General features: G+C 45.2%; 1 protein-coding gene across 1 annotated transcript in view; it reads left to right on the top strand.

Moving 5' to 3' along the window:
* The window catches only part of pappa2 (pappalysin 2), an 80,103-nt gene that overhangs the window by 55,588 nt on the left and 6,484 nt on the right, over nucleotides 1–18,031 (top strand). The window contains exons 17-21 of the mRNA XM_035421145.1: nucleotides 2,167–2,380; nucleotides 2,851–3,019; nucleotides 4,314–4,446; nucleotides 5,131–5,240; nucleotides 7,137–7,208. Coding sequence (XP_035277036.1) covers nucleotides 2,167–2,380; nucleotides 2,851–3,019; nucleotides 4,314–4,446; nucleotides 5,131–5,240; nucleotides 7,137–7,208 — 698 coding nt within the window. The remainder of the gene's footprint in view (nucleotides 1–2,166; nucleotides 2,381–2,850; nucleotides 3,020–4,313; nucleotides 4,447–5,130; nucleotides 5,241–7,136; nucleotides 7,209–18,031) is intronic.

Raw genomic sequence — 18,031 nt, 5'->3', positions numbered from 1 at the left:
AAAACGCGAGCGACCGATTTGACGCTGGGCTAGGCCGTTGTTGGGCGCTGAGGACGAACGTGCTGACGTGTGGTCGGCACGCCAGAGACGCAAACAAGACCGGCTGGTCTTTCAGAGGGCCTCACAGGGATGGATTAGCGATACATTTGTAGCACGCCTAGAGTTGGTTTTTTTTTTCCTTGAATAATTAACCATTTTAGACAACAGTGATATCTAAAATGGAGCACCAAGTCTGGTTGGTTGGTCCACCCATATGATGGCTGTGGGCTGCACACAAAATTTAGTTCTCAAGGTCGATCCTCAGAATTTGCTGCAGCTGTCTTCGATTTCCGTATGTTAGGCTTTCAAAGGGATCCCTATTAAATGTTTTAAAAATAAATTAATTAATTGTTATTTTTGGGAAGTGGCAAGTGACTAGCGCTGCTAGCTCAAAGCAGCAGCCAATCGCGTCGTTCGAAAACGAGTTGCCGTGGCGACGCGGCCTCATACACTCCGCGCCGCGCAGGTTCACCGGAGTTCCTGTGAACCGGCAAACAGCAGTCGTGCGCTGGCCAGGACTTCCTCCCCCCGCGAGCTAGCGGGGTTCCCGAAAAGGTCTCCGGCTTTCCCCCGAAGGCCCGGATTTGGCTTGCTGTCCCGCATAGCGAACCTCCCATGAATCCAGGACTGCTCTTCAGTATTCCATTACTTTCTTTTCCTTTTTTTTTTTTTTCCCCCTCCTCCGTTCTTCTCTCGTTATTACCTCATCAAGTGGATCCCACTCTGTACAGGAGCATTAGTTGCACTGCCACTGTCATTTTCATCTCATTCTATCATTTTGTCTCATGTCAAACTGCTTATTTGATTTTACTGTGTTCTTAGATTAGTTTCTTAGATTGTAGACCCCTACCATCCTGCAGGTTTTCACTCCAACCCTAACAGTGCACATCAGTCAACAGTTTGAGATCTCCTTGAGCTACTGTTCAGCTGAATCGGGTGTGCTAAATTAGGGTTCAAATGAAAACCTACAGGTAGATCTTCAGGACCAGGGTTGGGCAGCTCTGCCTTAAGGCCTGCATATGTATCATAAGCTTGTATTATAAGTTTTGTGGCATGAGGCATGTTCAAGTCCCCCATCAGTCACCAAGGCTATGAAGAATTAGCACTGCTAATAAAATGTTAGAAGTGTGATTGGTTTCCTGTTCTTCACATCTCTTCATTATTCTTTCAAGTTACAATTACATTTTAACTTGAAGTTGTGATCTTACATGATAATTTATTACTGCCAACAAGAACAAACTAACAAATCATTGTTGCCTTCATTTCAGTTGGTTTTTGAAGTGCAGCTTGAAGTATGGGTGAAAAAAGTCATCGTAAATTTGGCAAAGAATTTGGCAAGGTGCCCAAATAAAACAGCTCATGTACAGCAACGTTTTTAATTGCACAATCCTTTTAAGATTACACGAGCGTTCGAAACCCTTTGCTGTCTGAAGCCCTGTGTATGAGTCATTATATTTTATAGAGCATTAAAATTTGTACACAACTTTCAGAAATGTTATAATTAGATGTATAAATCACTACCATGATTCCAATAAAAAAGTACCTTACAACCTGTAGCCCGTGGCAACCGTCCAGTATATAAACACATATGTTTAAGTGTATGTTCCCCAACCCTTTTAAAAACTCTCAGCTCTCAGTCATTAACTGGCTGTTAACACACAATAGTGGCCTGGTCATGAAAGAGAATGTGACCATACAAGGATTAGGCACAAACAGACATAAATTAAATTGCCCTGTTTCTCATGAGTTATGCCATCAAGCCCTTACATTACTGAATTATTTAAGGACGGCGCTTTTAAATCATACACCTGGCAGTGCCTTTTGGGTTAAAATGGATTCTTAAGCCTGCTGCTATACTCACCTCCACCTGCTGTCTCTGAGCTTTGGGATCATTTGGCTGAATGCACTCTGTGACCGTCATGCGTACTTAAAGAAACGACTACCACCTTGCCGTGAAGCCCCATATGGTCTCTCTCAATCAGACGATGTCACAAACACCTGCGCTGTGTCAGCAAAATAATTACACGTTCCTGACGATGGTTGCCGGGGGTTAAACTGTTGCGTGTGAGAGGCTGCGTTAATGGGGGTGTGATCGCGTGCTAATGCGGGTCTTTTGCGTCGTCGCAGGCGCGAGGAACTGGTTGGCGTGCCTGGAGGACGGCATGTGGTCCTTCCCCGAGGCCTACTGCAAGATCGAATGCCCGGAGCCGCCCACCGTGCCCAACGCCAAGCTGCTGGTGCCGCAGTGCGAGGGACGCGGGCACGACGTGGGCACCGTCTGCCGATACAAATGCAAGCCGGGCTACTACGTGACCGGCAGCCTTAGCAAAAAACCAAAGAAGTGAGTTCTTTTTTTTTTTTTTTTTTTTACATGTGAAGTGAAGTAAGTTACGCTACCAGGGATGCAATGCTATTCTTGTTTATTACAACCTTTGATGTGTTTATACACTTTTCATTTTGCTGGGATATGGAAAAACATTTCCATGTCCAACCCGTATGCTCAACTCAAATTATGTAACGCCCAGAGCTTTTTGCTGATTGATTCTAATTGTTTCTGATTGATTTCTGTATCTATAAAGTAACCCACACCAAAATATGGCATCATTTTCTAAGCTCAGAAAAAATGAATGAATAAACGAATAAATACACAAATAAATACGTTTGATCAGATACCTCATCCTTGCTTCAGTATAATATTTATATCAACATCTCCTGTGATGATAACTTTTAAAAGCTGAATGACGCCACTGTGGATTCGGTGGAGAACCGTATCACGGTTGTGTACTGCGATGAGATGTACTGCGCACACAGGAAGTTCCTGAAGGTGGAGTGCCTGGAGGGGGGTCAGTGGGAAGAGGGGGGCTGTGAGTCCGTGTCCTGCCCCTCCCCCCCGGCCATGTTCGAGGGCATGTACACCTGCACCAAAGGCCTGGAGTTCGACAGCCTCTGCACCCTTCACTGTCCTGACCTCGCCGAGAAGGTGAGATCGGAATCGCCGTGACGACCTCATTCTTTAGCCGGTGTTCTAATGTCTCTGCCGAGGGGAGCCAATCAGAATGCTAACGCTCCCTCAAAAGCCCACTGTCATACCACCCCTGTCACAGGTAATGACATTGAGCATGTACGCAATTGGCAGCTGTCAGTGCATCCAGGAAGCTGAGGAAATACCTTTCATGTAGATTCTCATATTTAATGTGTTTCGTGGTGGCTCGTAGCACAAAGCCAAGCTGATTTTGTTGATGAAAGTCAGCGAATGGAAAAAAAAAGGAGTGGAAAATAGCAGACGTTGATTTGAACGATTCAAGTTAAATGGTATTACTTGGGGAACCGGAGAAGGATGCTGACATTTTTGTCAGTGTGAAACACAGCAGAGCTTTGGGGCTCCCTCATCAACATTTCATTCTCTTAAACGTGTGAAAAATGGCATCAGCCTGTACCTGTCTGCCTCGAGAGAGAGAGGAATGGTGGGAGGAAAAGATGACACAACCTTTTCTATCGCACAGTGCCAGTGGAGGTTACATTATGCCTTTTGTAACAGCTGAGGAATGTTGGGGTCCATTCAAACAATCTACGTCTAGAAGTTACCGGCTTTACTTTACCAAACTTAATTTGTGGCTAGGAGTTAGCCTCGCCCGATTATAAAAACACGAGTAAATAAAGGCCTCTGATTTCTGTCACACTTCTGTCCTTTACAGCACAAAGACGTGCTATTTTTGTTTTTTTTGGGAACTAGTCGTTCAGCAAGGCAGGCGAACATCACAGACAAGAGCACAAGACTGGTATCCCACTGTGACACATTAATCTTTCAAAACCTGTGCAGCAGCTGTTTGCTTCATACGGTAAATGACCTGTGACTGTTCATGTGCGTTCTGTCACAGTACATATATGATGCAGATAAAGTCCTGGTCTCCGATTGCTGTTGCCAGTTTAATGATCAGCTCAAAACTAAATCTAAAAAAAACTCAAACTAAAACTGATCAGCTCAAAACTAAAAGTTCTAGTGCAGGGGTGTCAAACTCCTGAAGGGACACACTGTGGTTTCCATCAGCAGCCAGGTTAGACTTTGGAAACGAGGCGCGCGGTTTCTCTAGCCGACCGCATAATCGCTGAAACGCACCGAAGGGCCAGCACAGCCTGCAGGCGTCTGGGGCGGGAGTCTGTAAGGAGCCCGTTCTAGAACCTTCCGCACACCCAGAGACAGAGCTGACCTTGTGCTAACCGTGCTCTCAAAAAAAATGAGAACTGAGATAGTTTCTCTCCTCCTCCTCCAACAGCAGACCATCCGCTGCTCCAAAGACGGCTCCTGGACGGAGGAGTTTGAGATGTGCAGGAGGCTCCAGGGGTCGTGCCCGCCTCCCCCCGACCTCAATCTGGTGGAGTACACCTGCGATGAGGGCCTCGCCGTGGGTGAGTGTGCATACCTGACCTTAGTGAAAATCCTTCACGCTGGTCGGCATTAAGACCTCTTCCAAATCTTCCAGCTTTTGAGTTTTTATTTTTTTGTTTGTTTTCCAATTCCTTACAAGAAACTGAGACAGAGTTAGTAAATCATAAATACTGTGTCCTCATAGATTTTGATAAAATAAGTAGGACATGGCGCAATAATATTTCAAGGGGGGGTATGTTTTATCTCAAGCGTAGGTTAATAAATTCCTGTGGGGCAATGCACTGAGGTGATTTTTCTCATTTACTGTACCTCTGCAATGTCTGTGATTGCTTCACCCTTCCTTCTGAGAAAAAATAAAATAAATAAAAACTTTATGGTCGAAGTATGCAGGCTCACTCCTTGTCATTTCATTTTTCAAATCCTTTGTTTGCAAATTGCTCTTTTTTTTACGGTGTTGTCCAGAGTCGATTAGAGTAAAGCTTCTATTCATTTCCAAGGAAAGTGAGCCTCGCCCAGGGAAATGCAGTATGGCAGAAGCAGGTAGCAGGTGCTGGAAGACTTTCTAGGCTTGGCTGCCAGTGTTGCTTGACCACAAACGGCTGGTTTCAAGCTTGGGTGGTGTTCTGCTGTTTGCTCATGAATTTATTCAACGCATGTAAATGAGCGGAGGAAAAAAGGAGCGCTTGCTTTTTGCAACACTGCAGGTGCAGTCTGCTACCCAACATGCATTGTGGCCTTGAGTGACCCAGTGGTGCTGGCCAATGACATCACCGCGGACACCGTCAAGCACTGGATGTTACCCAGGAAGGTCGAGGTGAGTCATTGAAGGTGCTTGAATACAGTGGATAATTCCCTATCTGTATTGCCATTATGATTATACTGACTCATTCCCTTATCCAAAATGTCAATCAAATGCTGATTATTTAAACAGTTGGGTTTTTTTGTTCCTTTTTTTAACCATAGCAATTCAGGAGTATTTTTCTGACTTGTGCTGCTTTTCAAAAGTTGGAACCAGTCATACACATAAGTGTGGGGGGAGACAGGGAGATATTTCACCCCCTATATTTTCACATGAACTAGTCCCTCAACTACTTGTGAGACTTGACGTTTCAAGACTATTCAAGAGTAGGTGGTCCAGCAGCATGTCTCCCCCAAAGGTGAAACGAAGGCTACTCCAACGGAACCAGTACATTTCTGGTAATTAGAAACACAGAAATTAAACAGCTAGATCAATTCAATAGATATTTGCACAACTTCTTCTCCAGGACACCTCTTTCCGATAAGCTGCACGGGATCTTTAACGATGATCAAAGTGAGTTGGAACCTGAGGTTCAAATCTCAAACCGAAGACAGATTTTGGTTTTTGCGGTGTGACCCTTTTCCTATTACCTAATTGCGTATTTTCAATACGCGTGTTTTCAGCGGAGTGGGTTCCAGCATTCTCGGCAGACGGCAGCTGCTCTCTTCGGGCGGACGTGTTTGCAGCCGTCGGTGCGACTCCAGAGGTCGTAGCTTGTTCCTGGGTGCTAAATAAAAGGATCCCCAGCCGAGATGCTTTGTTGCTGACTGCGGTCTTCTCAGCCCAATTTGTATTGATCGGTTTGCCGGGCCGGCTCCGTCCCGCCTCGGGGCGGGGGGGGGGGGGGGGGGGGGGGGGGGGGGGGGGGGGCTCCAGCTCGGAAAGGAAAGGCCTCCGCGTCTCCAGGAAGCTGTCGACGGCTCGCCTGGCCCGGCCCCTCCGTACGGATCACCGCCGCTGGGATTCCTCGGACGCTTCGGCGTGGGAGCTGATGTTGTTTTATCGGGAGGGCCAGTTGCCTAATGGGAGCCTAATGCAATCACTCCCATCGCCTGGGCTTCCAATGGCCTTCTCCGCAGAGAGCCAGGAGCCCGAAGGCTCCTTCAGTTCGAGCAGTTTGGAGACGAGCTGAATAACGTGTCATTATTGGCCCACCTTCGTCGAGCGAGGGGTAACGTTACCTCCAGTGTTGATAGAGCCCTGATACAGCACCACTCACCACCTCCAATTCAGGTGGGGGGGTGGGGGGGGTTACCCCGAAGGAGGCCTTGTCACTCTTGGATGGGCCCGTTGGGCCTTTGATGGAGAGGGTCTGGCTTTAGGTCGGTGGTTTTTTTGTTCAGGTCGTAATTTCAACGCCACCCACACACAGTGAAAATGACCACTAGCGTGCTGTGGCTTTGTGGCCTTGCGGTTCAACATACACGGATTTTGTTTCCGACGGCTGGGGGCAACCTGCAGCACCCCGGGGTGCTTTTCTCTGAATTCTTGCCGAGCGAGGGGCCTTCACACAAGGTCTTGAGCATACAAAGGTGGGGGCAGATGCATCTCGAGAAATGTGTGACATTATTCGCTCGTTTTCACGCTATGATTAAAGGTAGCATTCTCCATAGCAGTACCGTGCTTAGCTGGATAATGGGGGGGGGGGGGGGGGGGGGGGGGGGGGTAGGGGGAATGGCTGTATTTGACCATTGACCCTTTCCATGCAACTCAAGGTTGAGAAGAGGAATATAAAGAGATTTATATGAGACATTTCACTGGTCTCTATTGTACTGTGCCTGGCAAACACAGCCTTTCCCAGCAATGGTGCAGCGGTGTTGTGTCAGTGTTAAATTTCATATTTGAGCTGGGAGTTTTTGTGGGGGAAGCAGATTCTAAACTTCTTTTTTTTTCTTTTCTTATCCTCCGCAGAACATAGTGTGCACCGGCATGATGAAGTGGCACCCTGACCCCAAGCTAGTCTACTGCATACAGTCATGTGAGGTGAGTCTGAATGTACAAGCTCAGTGGTGTCTGAGCATGCTCAGTACATTCCACTAGCCAACTGATCTCAGAGATGCCTGCCATGTTCTCTTTTACTGTACCTTTGGGATTGTTATTATTGAATGAGAACTTACCATCCTATCTATCAGACCTTGCCATATACTTTTTTTGGTTTTGTTTTGTTGGTTAAAACAGTGCTGATTATCGACTCGCAATTGAAATAATGTAGAACGTTTTTTGCACTGGGTAACCTATAGCGACAACTGGTTTTATTAATTTAGCAGGGTGGAAACAGATATATTTATACACTGTATTTATCAGGTGCCCAGTACACCTGAGCCAGCTTCGGCAGATAGTGCAAGTCCGTTGTGGCACGAAGGTGACTGACGAAGTTCCAGGATGGTCGCAAGAATGTCGTGTGTTATCTTGGAACTACCGAAACGGGCACGTAAGAATTTAACAGGTCTTTCTTAGTCCCGATCGTGGCCTTTGAAACCACGAACCGCGCCGAGCTGCAGTGTTTTCCTGTCAAATTCCTGCAAGAGAAAAATCCTTCCAGAAAACTCCGTGACCTGCAGGTCAGATCCAGAGGAGTGATGTCATGTTTTGATTTTCGAGGCCCTAAAGAAACAGAAATTGCCTCAGCGGCTCCCTATTCCTAGAAACACCCGGGACGTGCCAAACGGGGTTGTCTGAGAAGCGAGAAAAACAGCGCTAATTGCATTAACCTTTCGCGCGTACGCATTTCCAAAGTAAATAGATTCTTTTCGCTTTCTACATTATTTATGTCTGCTGAGCATGGAGTAACTATATCTCTTCAGCGTTGAATTTCTAACTGATTCCTGTTATTCAGATCCTGGTCACTTCCAATATATTTCACATCAGAAACTTAGAAAAAGAGGCACTTATTCTATCCCCACAGCCAGCGTTAAAGTACTAGACTGATGGAGCACCAGCAGGATATTAGGCTCTTGTAGCTGTTTTAAGAAAACTGGATTTTAACAGGATTCCTCTAAATATGTTATCTGGTCAAGTTCTATCATCACTAACAAACAAACCTTGAATCTTTTCTTTCTACCGTAGCCTGCTTCTGAGTTTTTCCATTTTTATACCCCAGCGTACAGGTTTTTCACATTTTTCCACCAACGAGCTGATGTCACTTTGGCATCTTGGAAGTAAGACATTCCTCTTCTTGATGTCATGATCCTTTCCTTGTAATTGTCCCACCGCAGTCGGAGAGAGGAGAGGTAGAAAACAATAAATCCAGTTGCCTTAAAATCCCATTATTGTAATTTTTTTTTTCGCCCTGGCTGATGCGAAAAGCAATGATGAAAGTGGGATAGCTGGGAGCTTTTTGTCTCTTAATTTTCTTAAAGAGATGGAGGAAGGATGAGCAGAGCTTGTCTCCCTCTCTGATGGGTGGTCGGCACCTGTTGAAACGGACTCGCGACGTGACAAACGAACCGCTGATGTTCCAGCGAGCGAGTCCTTGGCTCGGACCGAGGCGACTCCGTTTCCAGGATAGGAGCTCTCGTTCGTAACACTTTGAATCATCTTCCCCTTTTCCGAGGGCCCGAGGGGCTGGATTAGTCCCGCCGACGTCGTGTTCGTTTTCGAAAGCGGCGGTTATTGCACGCCGGCGGTGACGGACGAGCTAAACGAGGCGGGACGGTTTTTTGCTCTGGGGAGGGCCGCGCCATTTGTCTCGCGCCGAAAAGATCCATCACGCCTCTCTCCGTCACGGGGGCGATCCGCTGCGAGCGGAGAACCGCGAGGAGAAGCCCAAGTGAAGACCAAGTGTGAGGTCATCGCCGTTCGCGGGATTAAGACCGCTGTAACTCTTGTATTTTATTTTTTTTGTGTGGGAAAAGCAGGGAAAAAATCTTCAATATCTGGTTTGTATCGGTTTGTATTTCTGCGTCAAAAAAAACGTTCCTCTTACTTTTATGTTTTGCACGCTCCTTCGTCGAGCTACTGGTGGCACCGAAGTCGTTAGCGTTAATGCTAAGCTCTGGCGTGCGATTAGGGCAGGGTATCGCCTTGGCTCCCGCGCATTCGCACGTTCCCAACCGCAGGTTAGCCGCGCTGGAGGGATGCAGCGTAACTGACGGACCCAAAGTTAGCGGGAAGGAACCCGCCGTTGTTCTCGAGCACGGGGACAAGCCGCTTCTGTGAGACGCACGCTTCGGGGGTCGGAGCTCGAGAGACGGCAGGGGGGGAGGTGGGGGAGGAGGTGGCAGAACCCACGTGCACTATGTGGTAAACGTTATCAGCGGAAAGCCCCAGCCCCCGACCCCCACGTCACCCCACCCGCTCACCCGCCCACAGGTGCGTTGCATTACCCCCGCCTTCAACATCCAGCTGACCCTGATGGGAGTTCTGGTAGCGGCCCTGATTTACAGGCCTGATAGAGGGGGAGAGCGGCGACCGCTCCACACCCGTAAATCAGCCCCGTCTGCTCACGGGCACCCGGGGGCCCCGCGGAGAGTCAGCGGAGGCAGGGCCCAGAAATCCACCCCAGCGCCCGGCCCGGGCCGGCCCGTCCTGGGTCGTACGCGGTGGCGGGGAGTTCGGCTCGTAAACTGCCAAAGCTAGCGGCTCGGTCGCTGTCCCCCGTGTGGGAGATTGGGGGGGGGCAAGGCAGGAAGGCTACCCAATTGCACGCTTTCTGCGGTCTGACCGAAACGCTTTTATTTTGAAGTCTGAAATCCGTGAGTTTTGACAGTTGGGAAGCCTCGCTGTTTTCATCATGGCTGGTAATGCCTCACAGGAGTGATCCTGGCTGTAGGTCAGGCACCAGACATATTGGGAAGTTTCCATGATATAAATAAATGTTAAGACAAGGGTTAGACTTGTCAAAACTGCACTTAGTTCATTTAAGTGATTAAGCACTGTTGGGGGGGGGGGGGGGGGGGGGGGGGAGGGGGGCGGGGTGAATAACACAACCGTTGCCGGGCTCCAAAACCTGGAGGGTTTGTGTACACTCATCTAATCCATCAGGTAAATTTAGCATTGTACAAATATATCTCTCCCAGCAAGCCAAAAAGTGGATTTAAAAGCGCTCGCTGGGTCAGAAAATACATAAGCGGGGGTGAGTTTGTCTTCACATATTTATGACAGCATAACATTCTTTTTCAGGGAGACCGTTTTATGAAAATTAGACTTTCTGAAGGACCAAACAAAATCTATTTAAAAAAGAATGTTTTTCAGGGATGCAGTTGAGGAGAGTTGAGGAACTTTTTCCCGTTCTAAGTTAAAGAAAGCATTTATGTTTTGCTTTGAGTACAGTTAAAACTTTAGATAACAGTAAATTCCAATCTGGCTACAATGCAGTTGAAAATTCAGTAAAGATTTGAGACGAAATGTGTTTGATAGCCGGGACCCCACTTTCCATTTAAAAAAAAAAAAATGTAATATTATCAAAATTTGAGTTAGCTGGTAAGCTCAATGAGATCTGCAAAGCTTCAGGATGCAACACAGGGAGGTTTCTAATGTATTTATTTTTAAAAGTTTATTGCGGTTAGCTAAATAGAGACAAAATTAAAGCCGAGACATGTACATCGAAGGACTCAGGGAGGGTTTCTGCTTAAGCAAATGGGAAAGTCATTACACATGGATTTGTGCTTCGTGCTTCAAGAAAGATTTTGTGTTTCCCAAGTTTGTGTTTCCTATTTCCACTGGCGTGAAGGCAGACATAACACCCCGTGCCACCGGGGAAAAAAACCAAGAAGTCAGCTCTGAAAGTTAAAGAAGCAACACCCTTGTTTTTGAGCTTTTTCAGCGAACAAACGATTTGCTGACATTTAGAAATGTACTAAATGAAAATAAAATCTGAATTAAGCATTTTGCAAATGCTGTTACTGCGTGACATAAAGAGATAAAGAGATCCACCACCAGATTAAAGAATTTTTTTTTTTAATGCAGACTTTATTCTGTTTTCTAACCGCGTCATTTTGGGCTAATCATGCCAGTTATTATTATTATTTTTTAATGTAAATATATTTTTAAATATCACACGCTAATAATGAATACTAAATACTAAAAGTGGCGGAAACAGTATTTGGTAAAGCGGTTTGCGAATGCACAGGTGTGTGTCTGTAATTCTCATTCTCCTGCCCTGAGTACTGTGGTTGGAATATCCATGGAGAACAGGCAGTGCATGTGACTGAATTATGCCATGGCAACCACCAGATTCTGAGAGTAAGGTCAGAAGCCCCGGGGCGTCAGAAACTCCAGTTATGCGGACGTCTACCACATCACCTGTGTAGGTGCAATTCTGTACGTACCAGACAGATTCAATTCCTAACCACTAAATCAGTGAGAACTCTTATAATGTTGATTCCACATCGTGCAAGCTTTGCTTGCAGCAAATGGCGAACACGCAAGGTATTTAATGTGCCTGTTAAAAAAAAATGTATTATTTTTTTTAAATACTGCCTTGAAATCTATGCATTACCCAAAAAAAATCCACCTTGAAATCTATACACAGTCATTCAGATGTTCACATCCTAAAGTATCCAAGAGAAACATTCAATGCAAATGGTAAATAAACATTTTATGGCCCCTACCCACACCCTCTGTTTAATTAGCAGTTCCCAAAGGAAATCTGCATAATTTCCTCAGTATCCCGCAATGTGTTCGTGTTTGCAGAAAGACCCCGCGGTTCAACCTTGTTTTCAGCAATAAACCTGCCCACGATTTATGGAATCCTTTTTAAAGTCATCCAAGGCACTAACTCCTCAAACCTTGGCATGGGCTCCCTTGTCGGGTTTGCCAAAATAAATGGATGAGACTATCGGTGTGGGGGTCGGCGAACCTGCCAGCGGGGGTGGGGTTCAGGGGGGGGCGTCGATGACAGAAGCTGCGTTGATGAATATTTTTAGCGAGAAACGAATGAAGTAATGATCTTTAATCCAGCTGTCACGGGGAAGAGAACGTCTTATCCTTCGAGTCAATCGAGAAAAATGAACATTTCGTCAAACTGCGAGGGCCCGGCCAAAAGTAACGGGGCACGCTAAAGAAAAATAGCCTAATAGCCATTCTAAACGCAGATGTTATATATTTACGTATCACTTCAGGCATAACAATGGTATTTAACCAGTATTCAAAATAGCAGTTTGATGCCTCCCTAGTCAAACGATGTGTGCAATCAATCATACTGTATAAACATTCTGAAAATGATTTGAGGGTAATATTTTTCTTTATTTATGACCGGACAGTGGATATTACTGCACGTTTTTTTTTCTCCCTTCCAGCTGAGATATGTGTGGAGCGCATATCTGATGACCGACCACAATCCCGCGGTGTACCCAAGTACTTTCAGTGGAGCATATTGAAAAGGATGAAAAAAACATGGCGAACCTGGAGTGGGTGTCTGTCCTAGAAGCAGATCCTCCGTGGTGATTTCTGTGTTGACAGCAGAATCTGTGTGCGGTACACAGATTTCCTGAAAAACAAAATCCTAAACGTACAATTGACTGGGAAACAATCAGGATTGCTTTAGTTTTCTGTCCAATGCGTGCACACACGTACAAATAATAATTAGTGAACCTGGCTGAATCGGACTGGTTCTTCCCTCTTATTTTGCATGATTCGTACATTATGTGCCGTTGAATGGTTTCAAAACTCAGAAGCAGCACAACGCGCTTTCGTTTGAAGCGTTTTGCTGAGAATCTTTGAATGGCTTTCTTTAATATCTACTCTCTCCAAACAGAGGGTAAAAGCTGTTTTTAAGGAGTAGAGACAGCTACAGTTAAAACTATTGACGTTTTAAGTCTACATTATTCACAATAAATATGTGAATTTCCAGTTGTTTCCTCAACTCACTCCATAACTAGCAAGTTCTTTTTTTCTATGATATTGCCCCTTAAACCTGAATGTACATACCAGCTGTGTTTATTTATGTGTATTACTTGAAATATTGAAGTATTGCACTCTTTTAATTATTTGCTTGAGATGATACTTTGAGCTCGCGGTAAATAAAGATTTACTGGCCTATCATACACTGGCATGCTGGGATATGCCATGGCAGTCCTGTGTTCATGGCTTTTCTTAATGTTATAATTTATATAACGTGTCATTCGGATAAAACGTTTGTCCAGAACAGGATTCATAAAACTGATTTGTGCATCTGAGACCCTCCAAAGTTCCAATACTCATAGTGGCCCATAAACCATCTCATCGTGCTTTCTGATTCCTTTTCATGTCTCGGAATATTTATTCATAACTATGAAGGATGTAGCTGAAGTGGAAGGCATCGGTACTCATTTTTTATTCTTTTTTTTTTACAGGATGCTTTTTCTTTTCGCTATTAGTCAGAGAACATCGCCTCATTGTTGGGATGTCAACGGTCTCAGAAAAATTGGACTTTTTGATGAGCGAATTGGACAGGCTTTAGTTTCGCTGCAGGCTGTGTTTTCTTTTAACATGGCCTGGAACTATTTACGGAACGCATAAACTCTGATTAGACATCTTATGTTTCTAAAATATTCATCCGACCTGCTAGGCCATCTTTTCTTCCTCTCATACTTCCCCCTAGGTTGCTAAACAAAACAGTTGCTTGCCACTAGAGAGTTTGTGGCAACATTATGAATTATATCCACCACATGTCATAAATTTTGTCCCTACGAACTTTAAATGAAACGCCGCAGTGAGGTCAGGTCATGCCCATCTGCTGAGGGGTTCGATTATACTGTATTACATTACATTACATTATAGGCATTTAGCAGACGCTCTTATCCAGTATACCTGTATACCTGCACATCCATTATTCAGCTTTTTGACTTGAAGCAGCAACCTGAGATGGTGAGCATAAGCACACCATTTACCTGGGAGGATCCATTTTGCAGCCTGAAATTTAAGCCAGTGGAAGCCAGTGGTACCCATGGACCTGTTCTGCAATTTAAACCGACTGGCTTTTCCATTCTCTCCCATAAGGAGAACAAAAAACATATACTGAGGTGAGATAATTCTGAAATGTCAAACACGATCCTGCCAGCACAGAGTACAAAGCATCAAGCCTTGATATTTTGTTGTAGAACTATGCCGTTGTTTATTTAAAATATAAAAGACCGTTGTTTCATGTATCTCATATAATTCTGGCTGAAATTCTGCGTACAAGCATAATGACATTATGCACAACCTGTCAGTGTCAATGTCTGGCACGGTCAGTTTTATCATGTTTCCCGAGGTATTTTTAACTGCTAATATCTTCTGAAAATACAATATTTAGCAAGAATGTGAATCATAAGTTACAGCCACCCCTGCATTGTCAGTTAATGTGGTCCAGAGCAGTTGCTACAAGACACATTTCAAAACAAATTTGAAAATGAACATTCTGGCGAGAGTTATTTTTACATTTGGAAGCGGGGCAGATCCCGACTCCTGTAGGTTTGCTCAGAAGTGTTACCTGAAACCCGTGTTGTGCTTGGACACACGGTCGGAGTTTATTAAAAACAAACCAGAAAACAGAGAGAAGAAAAACGATTTTTACATCACGAGTGAAATGAGGGGGAACGTAATTAGTGTGTCTTTCGGGAACTCTGGGAGCTCGAATCAGGAGGCGCATATGTTCTGAGGTGAAGTGCCAGCCGTGTTGCAGGGCCTCAGAAACACTCACGGTTGTTGTTGCTATGGCGTTTGTTTTGTTCCTCGTTAGCTGTTCCTAGCGTCGCGGCTGATTTTCAGTAAATATCTTCTCAGCGCACTTCAGACCTTTAAAATTGCGTGTTGGCCTCAATAGCAAAAACAACCGCAAACATTTTAAACTCCTCGTCTTGAAGTCCAAGGAAACAGAATAATAGTCTGTTTTTTTTTTGGAATGCCTATCTCTTTGGGTGGATCTCTTTATGTCACACAGAGGAAGAATTGTATTCAGCACTGGGCAACATTTTACACAATTTCGGACCTGTCCAGGTCATAATATTCTTCCAGAAACTTTCTGTCGAACTGACTGACCCCTTGGTCTTTATGGCAAACGCACCGAGTGACAAGACACTTTATAGCATTCACCAAAACTCAGGAGCCAAATTAGATGGCAGGTGAGGAAATTGCCGATGGGCCCCATCCTTAATAAGTATTGAAAGAGAGGACCGTGGTTTCCATGGTTTCGCTGTTGCTTGGCGCCGAGCCAGCCCTCTTTTCGACCCAGCCCGAGCCGGACTTTCCAGTCGCCCGTCGTTCGCCTCGGTAGCACCAAAGGCCCGTGCCGTGGACAGCAGAGGGACGGTTCGGCCCCCGCCTTCGTCCCCAAGTTCTCGAATCATCCAGTTGACGTCATCCCTCATCAACACCCGCTTCGACCTCCCTTAGCACAGCCCCCCCCCACCCCCCCCCCCCAATTCACATAATGAGAAGCAAATATGTCAACGCAGAAAAGAGCGGCGAATGAGTCACCTGCAAAAAAGGCAGGTCTTTCACCCTCGCTGAGAACAGGGTGAGGAGGAGGGAAAAAAAGGGACTCGTTGACTTTGTGTGAAGACAGGAGGAGGGGGGGGAGGAGGAGGGGGGGGGGGGCGACGCACAGTTTGAAATTCCGTTGCGTCTCGACACGTTTTTGGTGAGCGGGGTTTACGAGCCCTCGCCTGCTCCCTCGATTCGGTTTCTAGCGGAGCTGACATCATCTTCACAAGCGACTCTTCTGTCAGAAAGCAACCGATGCATGTTTTACGGTCTCGTGTTTTGGCTGCGGGGACTCGATGTGAACGCTCACAGGAGGGTACGGGTTAGGGAGTCTTGGCTCGCGTCACATTTGACTTTGATCCACAACTTGTTTTTTTTTATCTGACTTTTTTTTTTTGTTGCGACAATGGGAATTCGGGCAGTAAGAGTTTGGAGATTCTTAGAACCTGGAATGTGTACGGGTCATTTAAATTCCAACGTCACACAGACCACTGTGTGCTTCTTTACCATTCACCTGTTTACCGTTCACCACAGTAGATCTCACACAGCCAATGGGAACTTAACACCTGTGAACTGACAATAGCAACCGCCCTGCATGTGAGTTTATTTTAGTTTTTAAACTTTTCACACTGGACTTATAAAATAATAAATCTGCCATGCTAAAATGACGCAGATATCATGCTTTTGAGGATGAAATATTCTAAACTCTGTGCCCAGGAATCTGTAGACTGATGTCACTGCATGAAACTGACAAAAATGATTCATTAAACACATTCCATTTTGAGTCCATTTTTTTAAGAGAACTGGATTTTTTTTTAAAAAGAATTGGATTCAAAAGAATACACAGAATGCATGGCACCATATGTCTTTATAAGAATGTAATAGAGAGACAAGAGACAAGGTTTACTACTAAGTGAGACCAGCTCACACTTGACACCGCAGTGGATGTTATAGTGTCCATTAGCCCGTCCAAAACAATTTCAATGGGACCATTTTACCCTGCGTTATTCTTCATACAAGCATTACTCTTTCATTCTCCCCCCTCCCAAGTGTGAACAGCCAGCTGTGCCTACCATTTATTTTAAAAAACGATTTGGGAATAAATTTGGGGTCAGACCGGGTCTACACGTGGCACCCCGTGTCAGCCTTGCTCATTCGGCTAGAGTCAATCCCAGAGCCGGACAGGCTGAGGCTTAAAGCAGAACAATGAAAAACGATATCTGTTTATGACTTGGCGGCCCCGCGCTTTGTGAAGGAAAAGCCATTCTGGATGAGGTATGCCTCAGTCAGAGGTGAAAACTCCGAAGAGATCTTCCCAGCAGCTGCCATTTCGCTGCGTCGCGGATTCGGGTACGTCCGAGAGCCTTTGAAACCACTCCAGACTCCAGCTCAAGGGAAGCCAGCAGCAACTTTGGCAACCCGTCCCTTTAAAAACAATTTCTTTTTTTTTTTTTTTTTTTTATTTTTTGCACAGCCACACCAAGGTTAAGTCGAAAAGTTAAAGTCCCCCATTATGACGCACTTAAAGATTTTACGCGCCCCAAATTTGATAATTGCGCACCACTGCGGAGGGGCGAGCTGTCGCTCCTCGGGGGAGCCGTCGTTAAGGTTACCCGCCGCGCGCCCTTCCGCGGCGATGAAAGCGTTCCGATCGCCGAGGTCAGCGACGTTTACGAGCCGGGTAACTGCGAGGCAGTGTTTGTGTCGCAACGCGTGCCACGGACAGATGGGAATGCACGTCTGGAACACTGCTTGACCTTGAGAGCGACTACAGCTCAGAGAAGAATCAATAATGCAGGTTTCTCATACGCACGCTTAGTCCTACGAAAAAATAAGGAATACCACAGATGTTGGCTTTCACATTATTACACATAGCAGGTGAAAGATATTTCTAGCGTAAAAGCACCATGAACGTGACTAGTATGTATTTAATGTAGCTTTTTCAAATGAACCTCAAGTATTTAAATTGAATTGGGTTTTTTCTTCTTATCTGTAATTTAAGGCACAATATGTGTGAATATGTTTACATAAGCATGTTATTACAGAAAGAAATAATTAAAAAAAAAAAACATATTGGTATTGAATTACATCAGGAAAGTGGTTATTTTGAGAAATGTTTTGCTTGAAAAGGAAGAAATATCTTTTTTATGAAAACTGTTGGATTCCTACAACAGTTTTCTTAAAAATGAAAACAGTTGTAGGAACACTGTGGGATACAGTACTGGAGCCCTTCCCAAGTATTACCACTCTTTGGGGAAAATGAAAGAATTCATTATTTCAAATGAAGAAATAGGTGACAACCTTTTATCAAAAAGCACAATATTTACTTTAACTTACGCGGGAACATAGTGCGTAAAATCCTTGAGAGGATTGGCAATTTTATTTTTGCCAAACAATGTCCTTGGCAAAGCCGGTGCTAGATT

The sequence above is a fragment of the Anguilla anguilla genome, chromosome 6 (assembly GCF_013347855.1).
Source record: "Anguilla anguilla isolate fAngAng1 chromosome 6, fAngAng1.pri, whole genome shotgun sequence".
NCBI classification, from domain to species: domain Eukaryota; kingdom Metazoa; phylum Chordata; class Actinopteri; order Anguilliformes; family Anguillidae; genus Anguilla; species Anguilla anguilla.
This window is presented reverse-complemented; position numbering and strand designations above follow the sequence as displayed.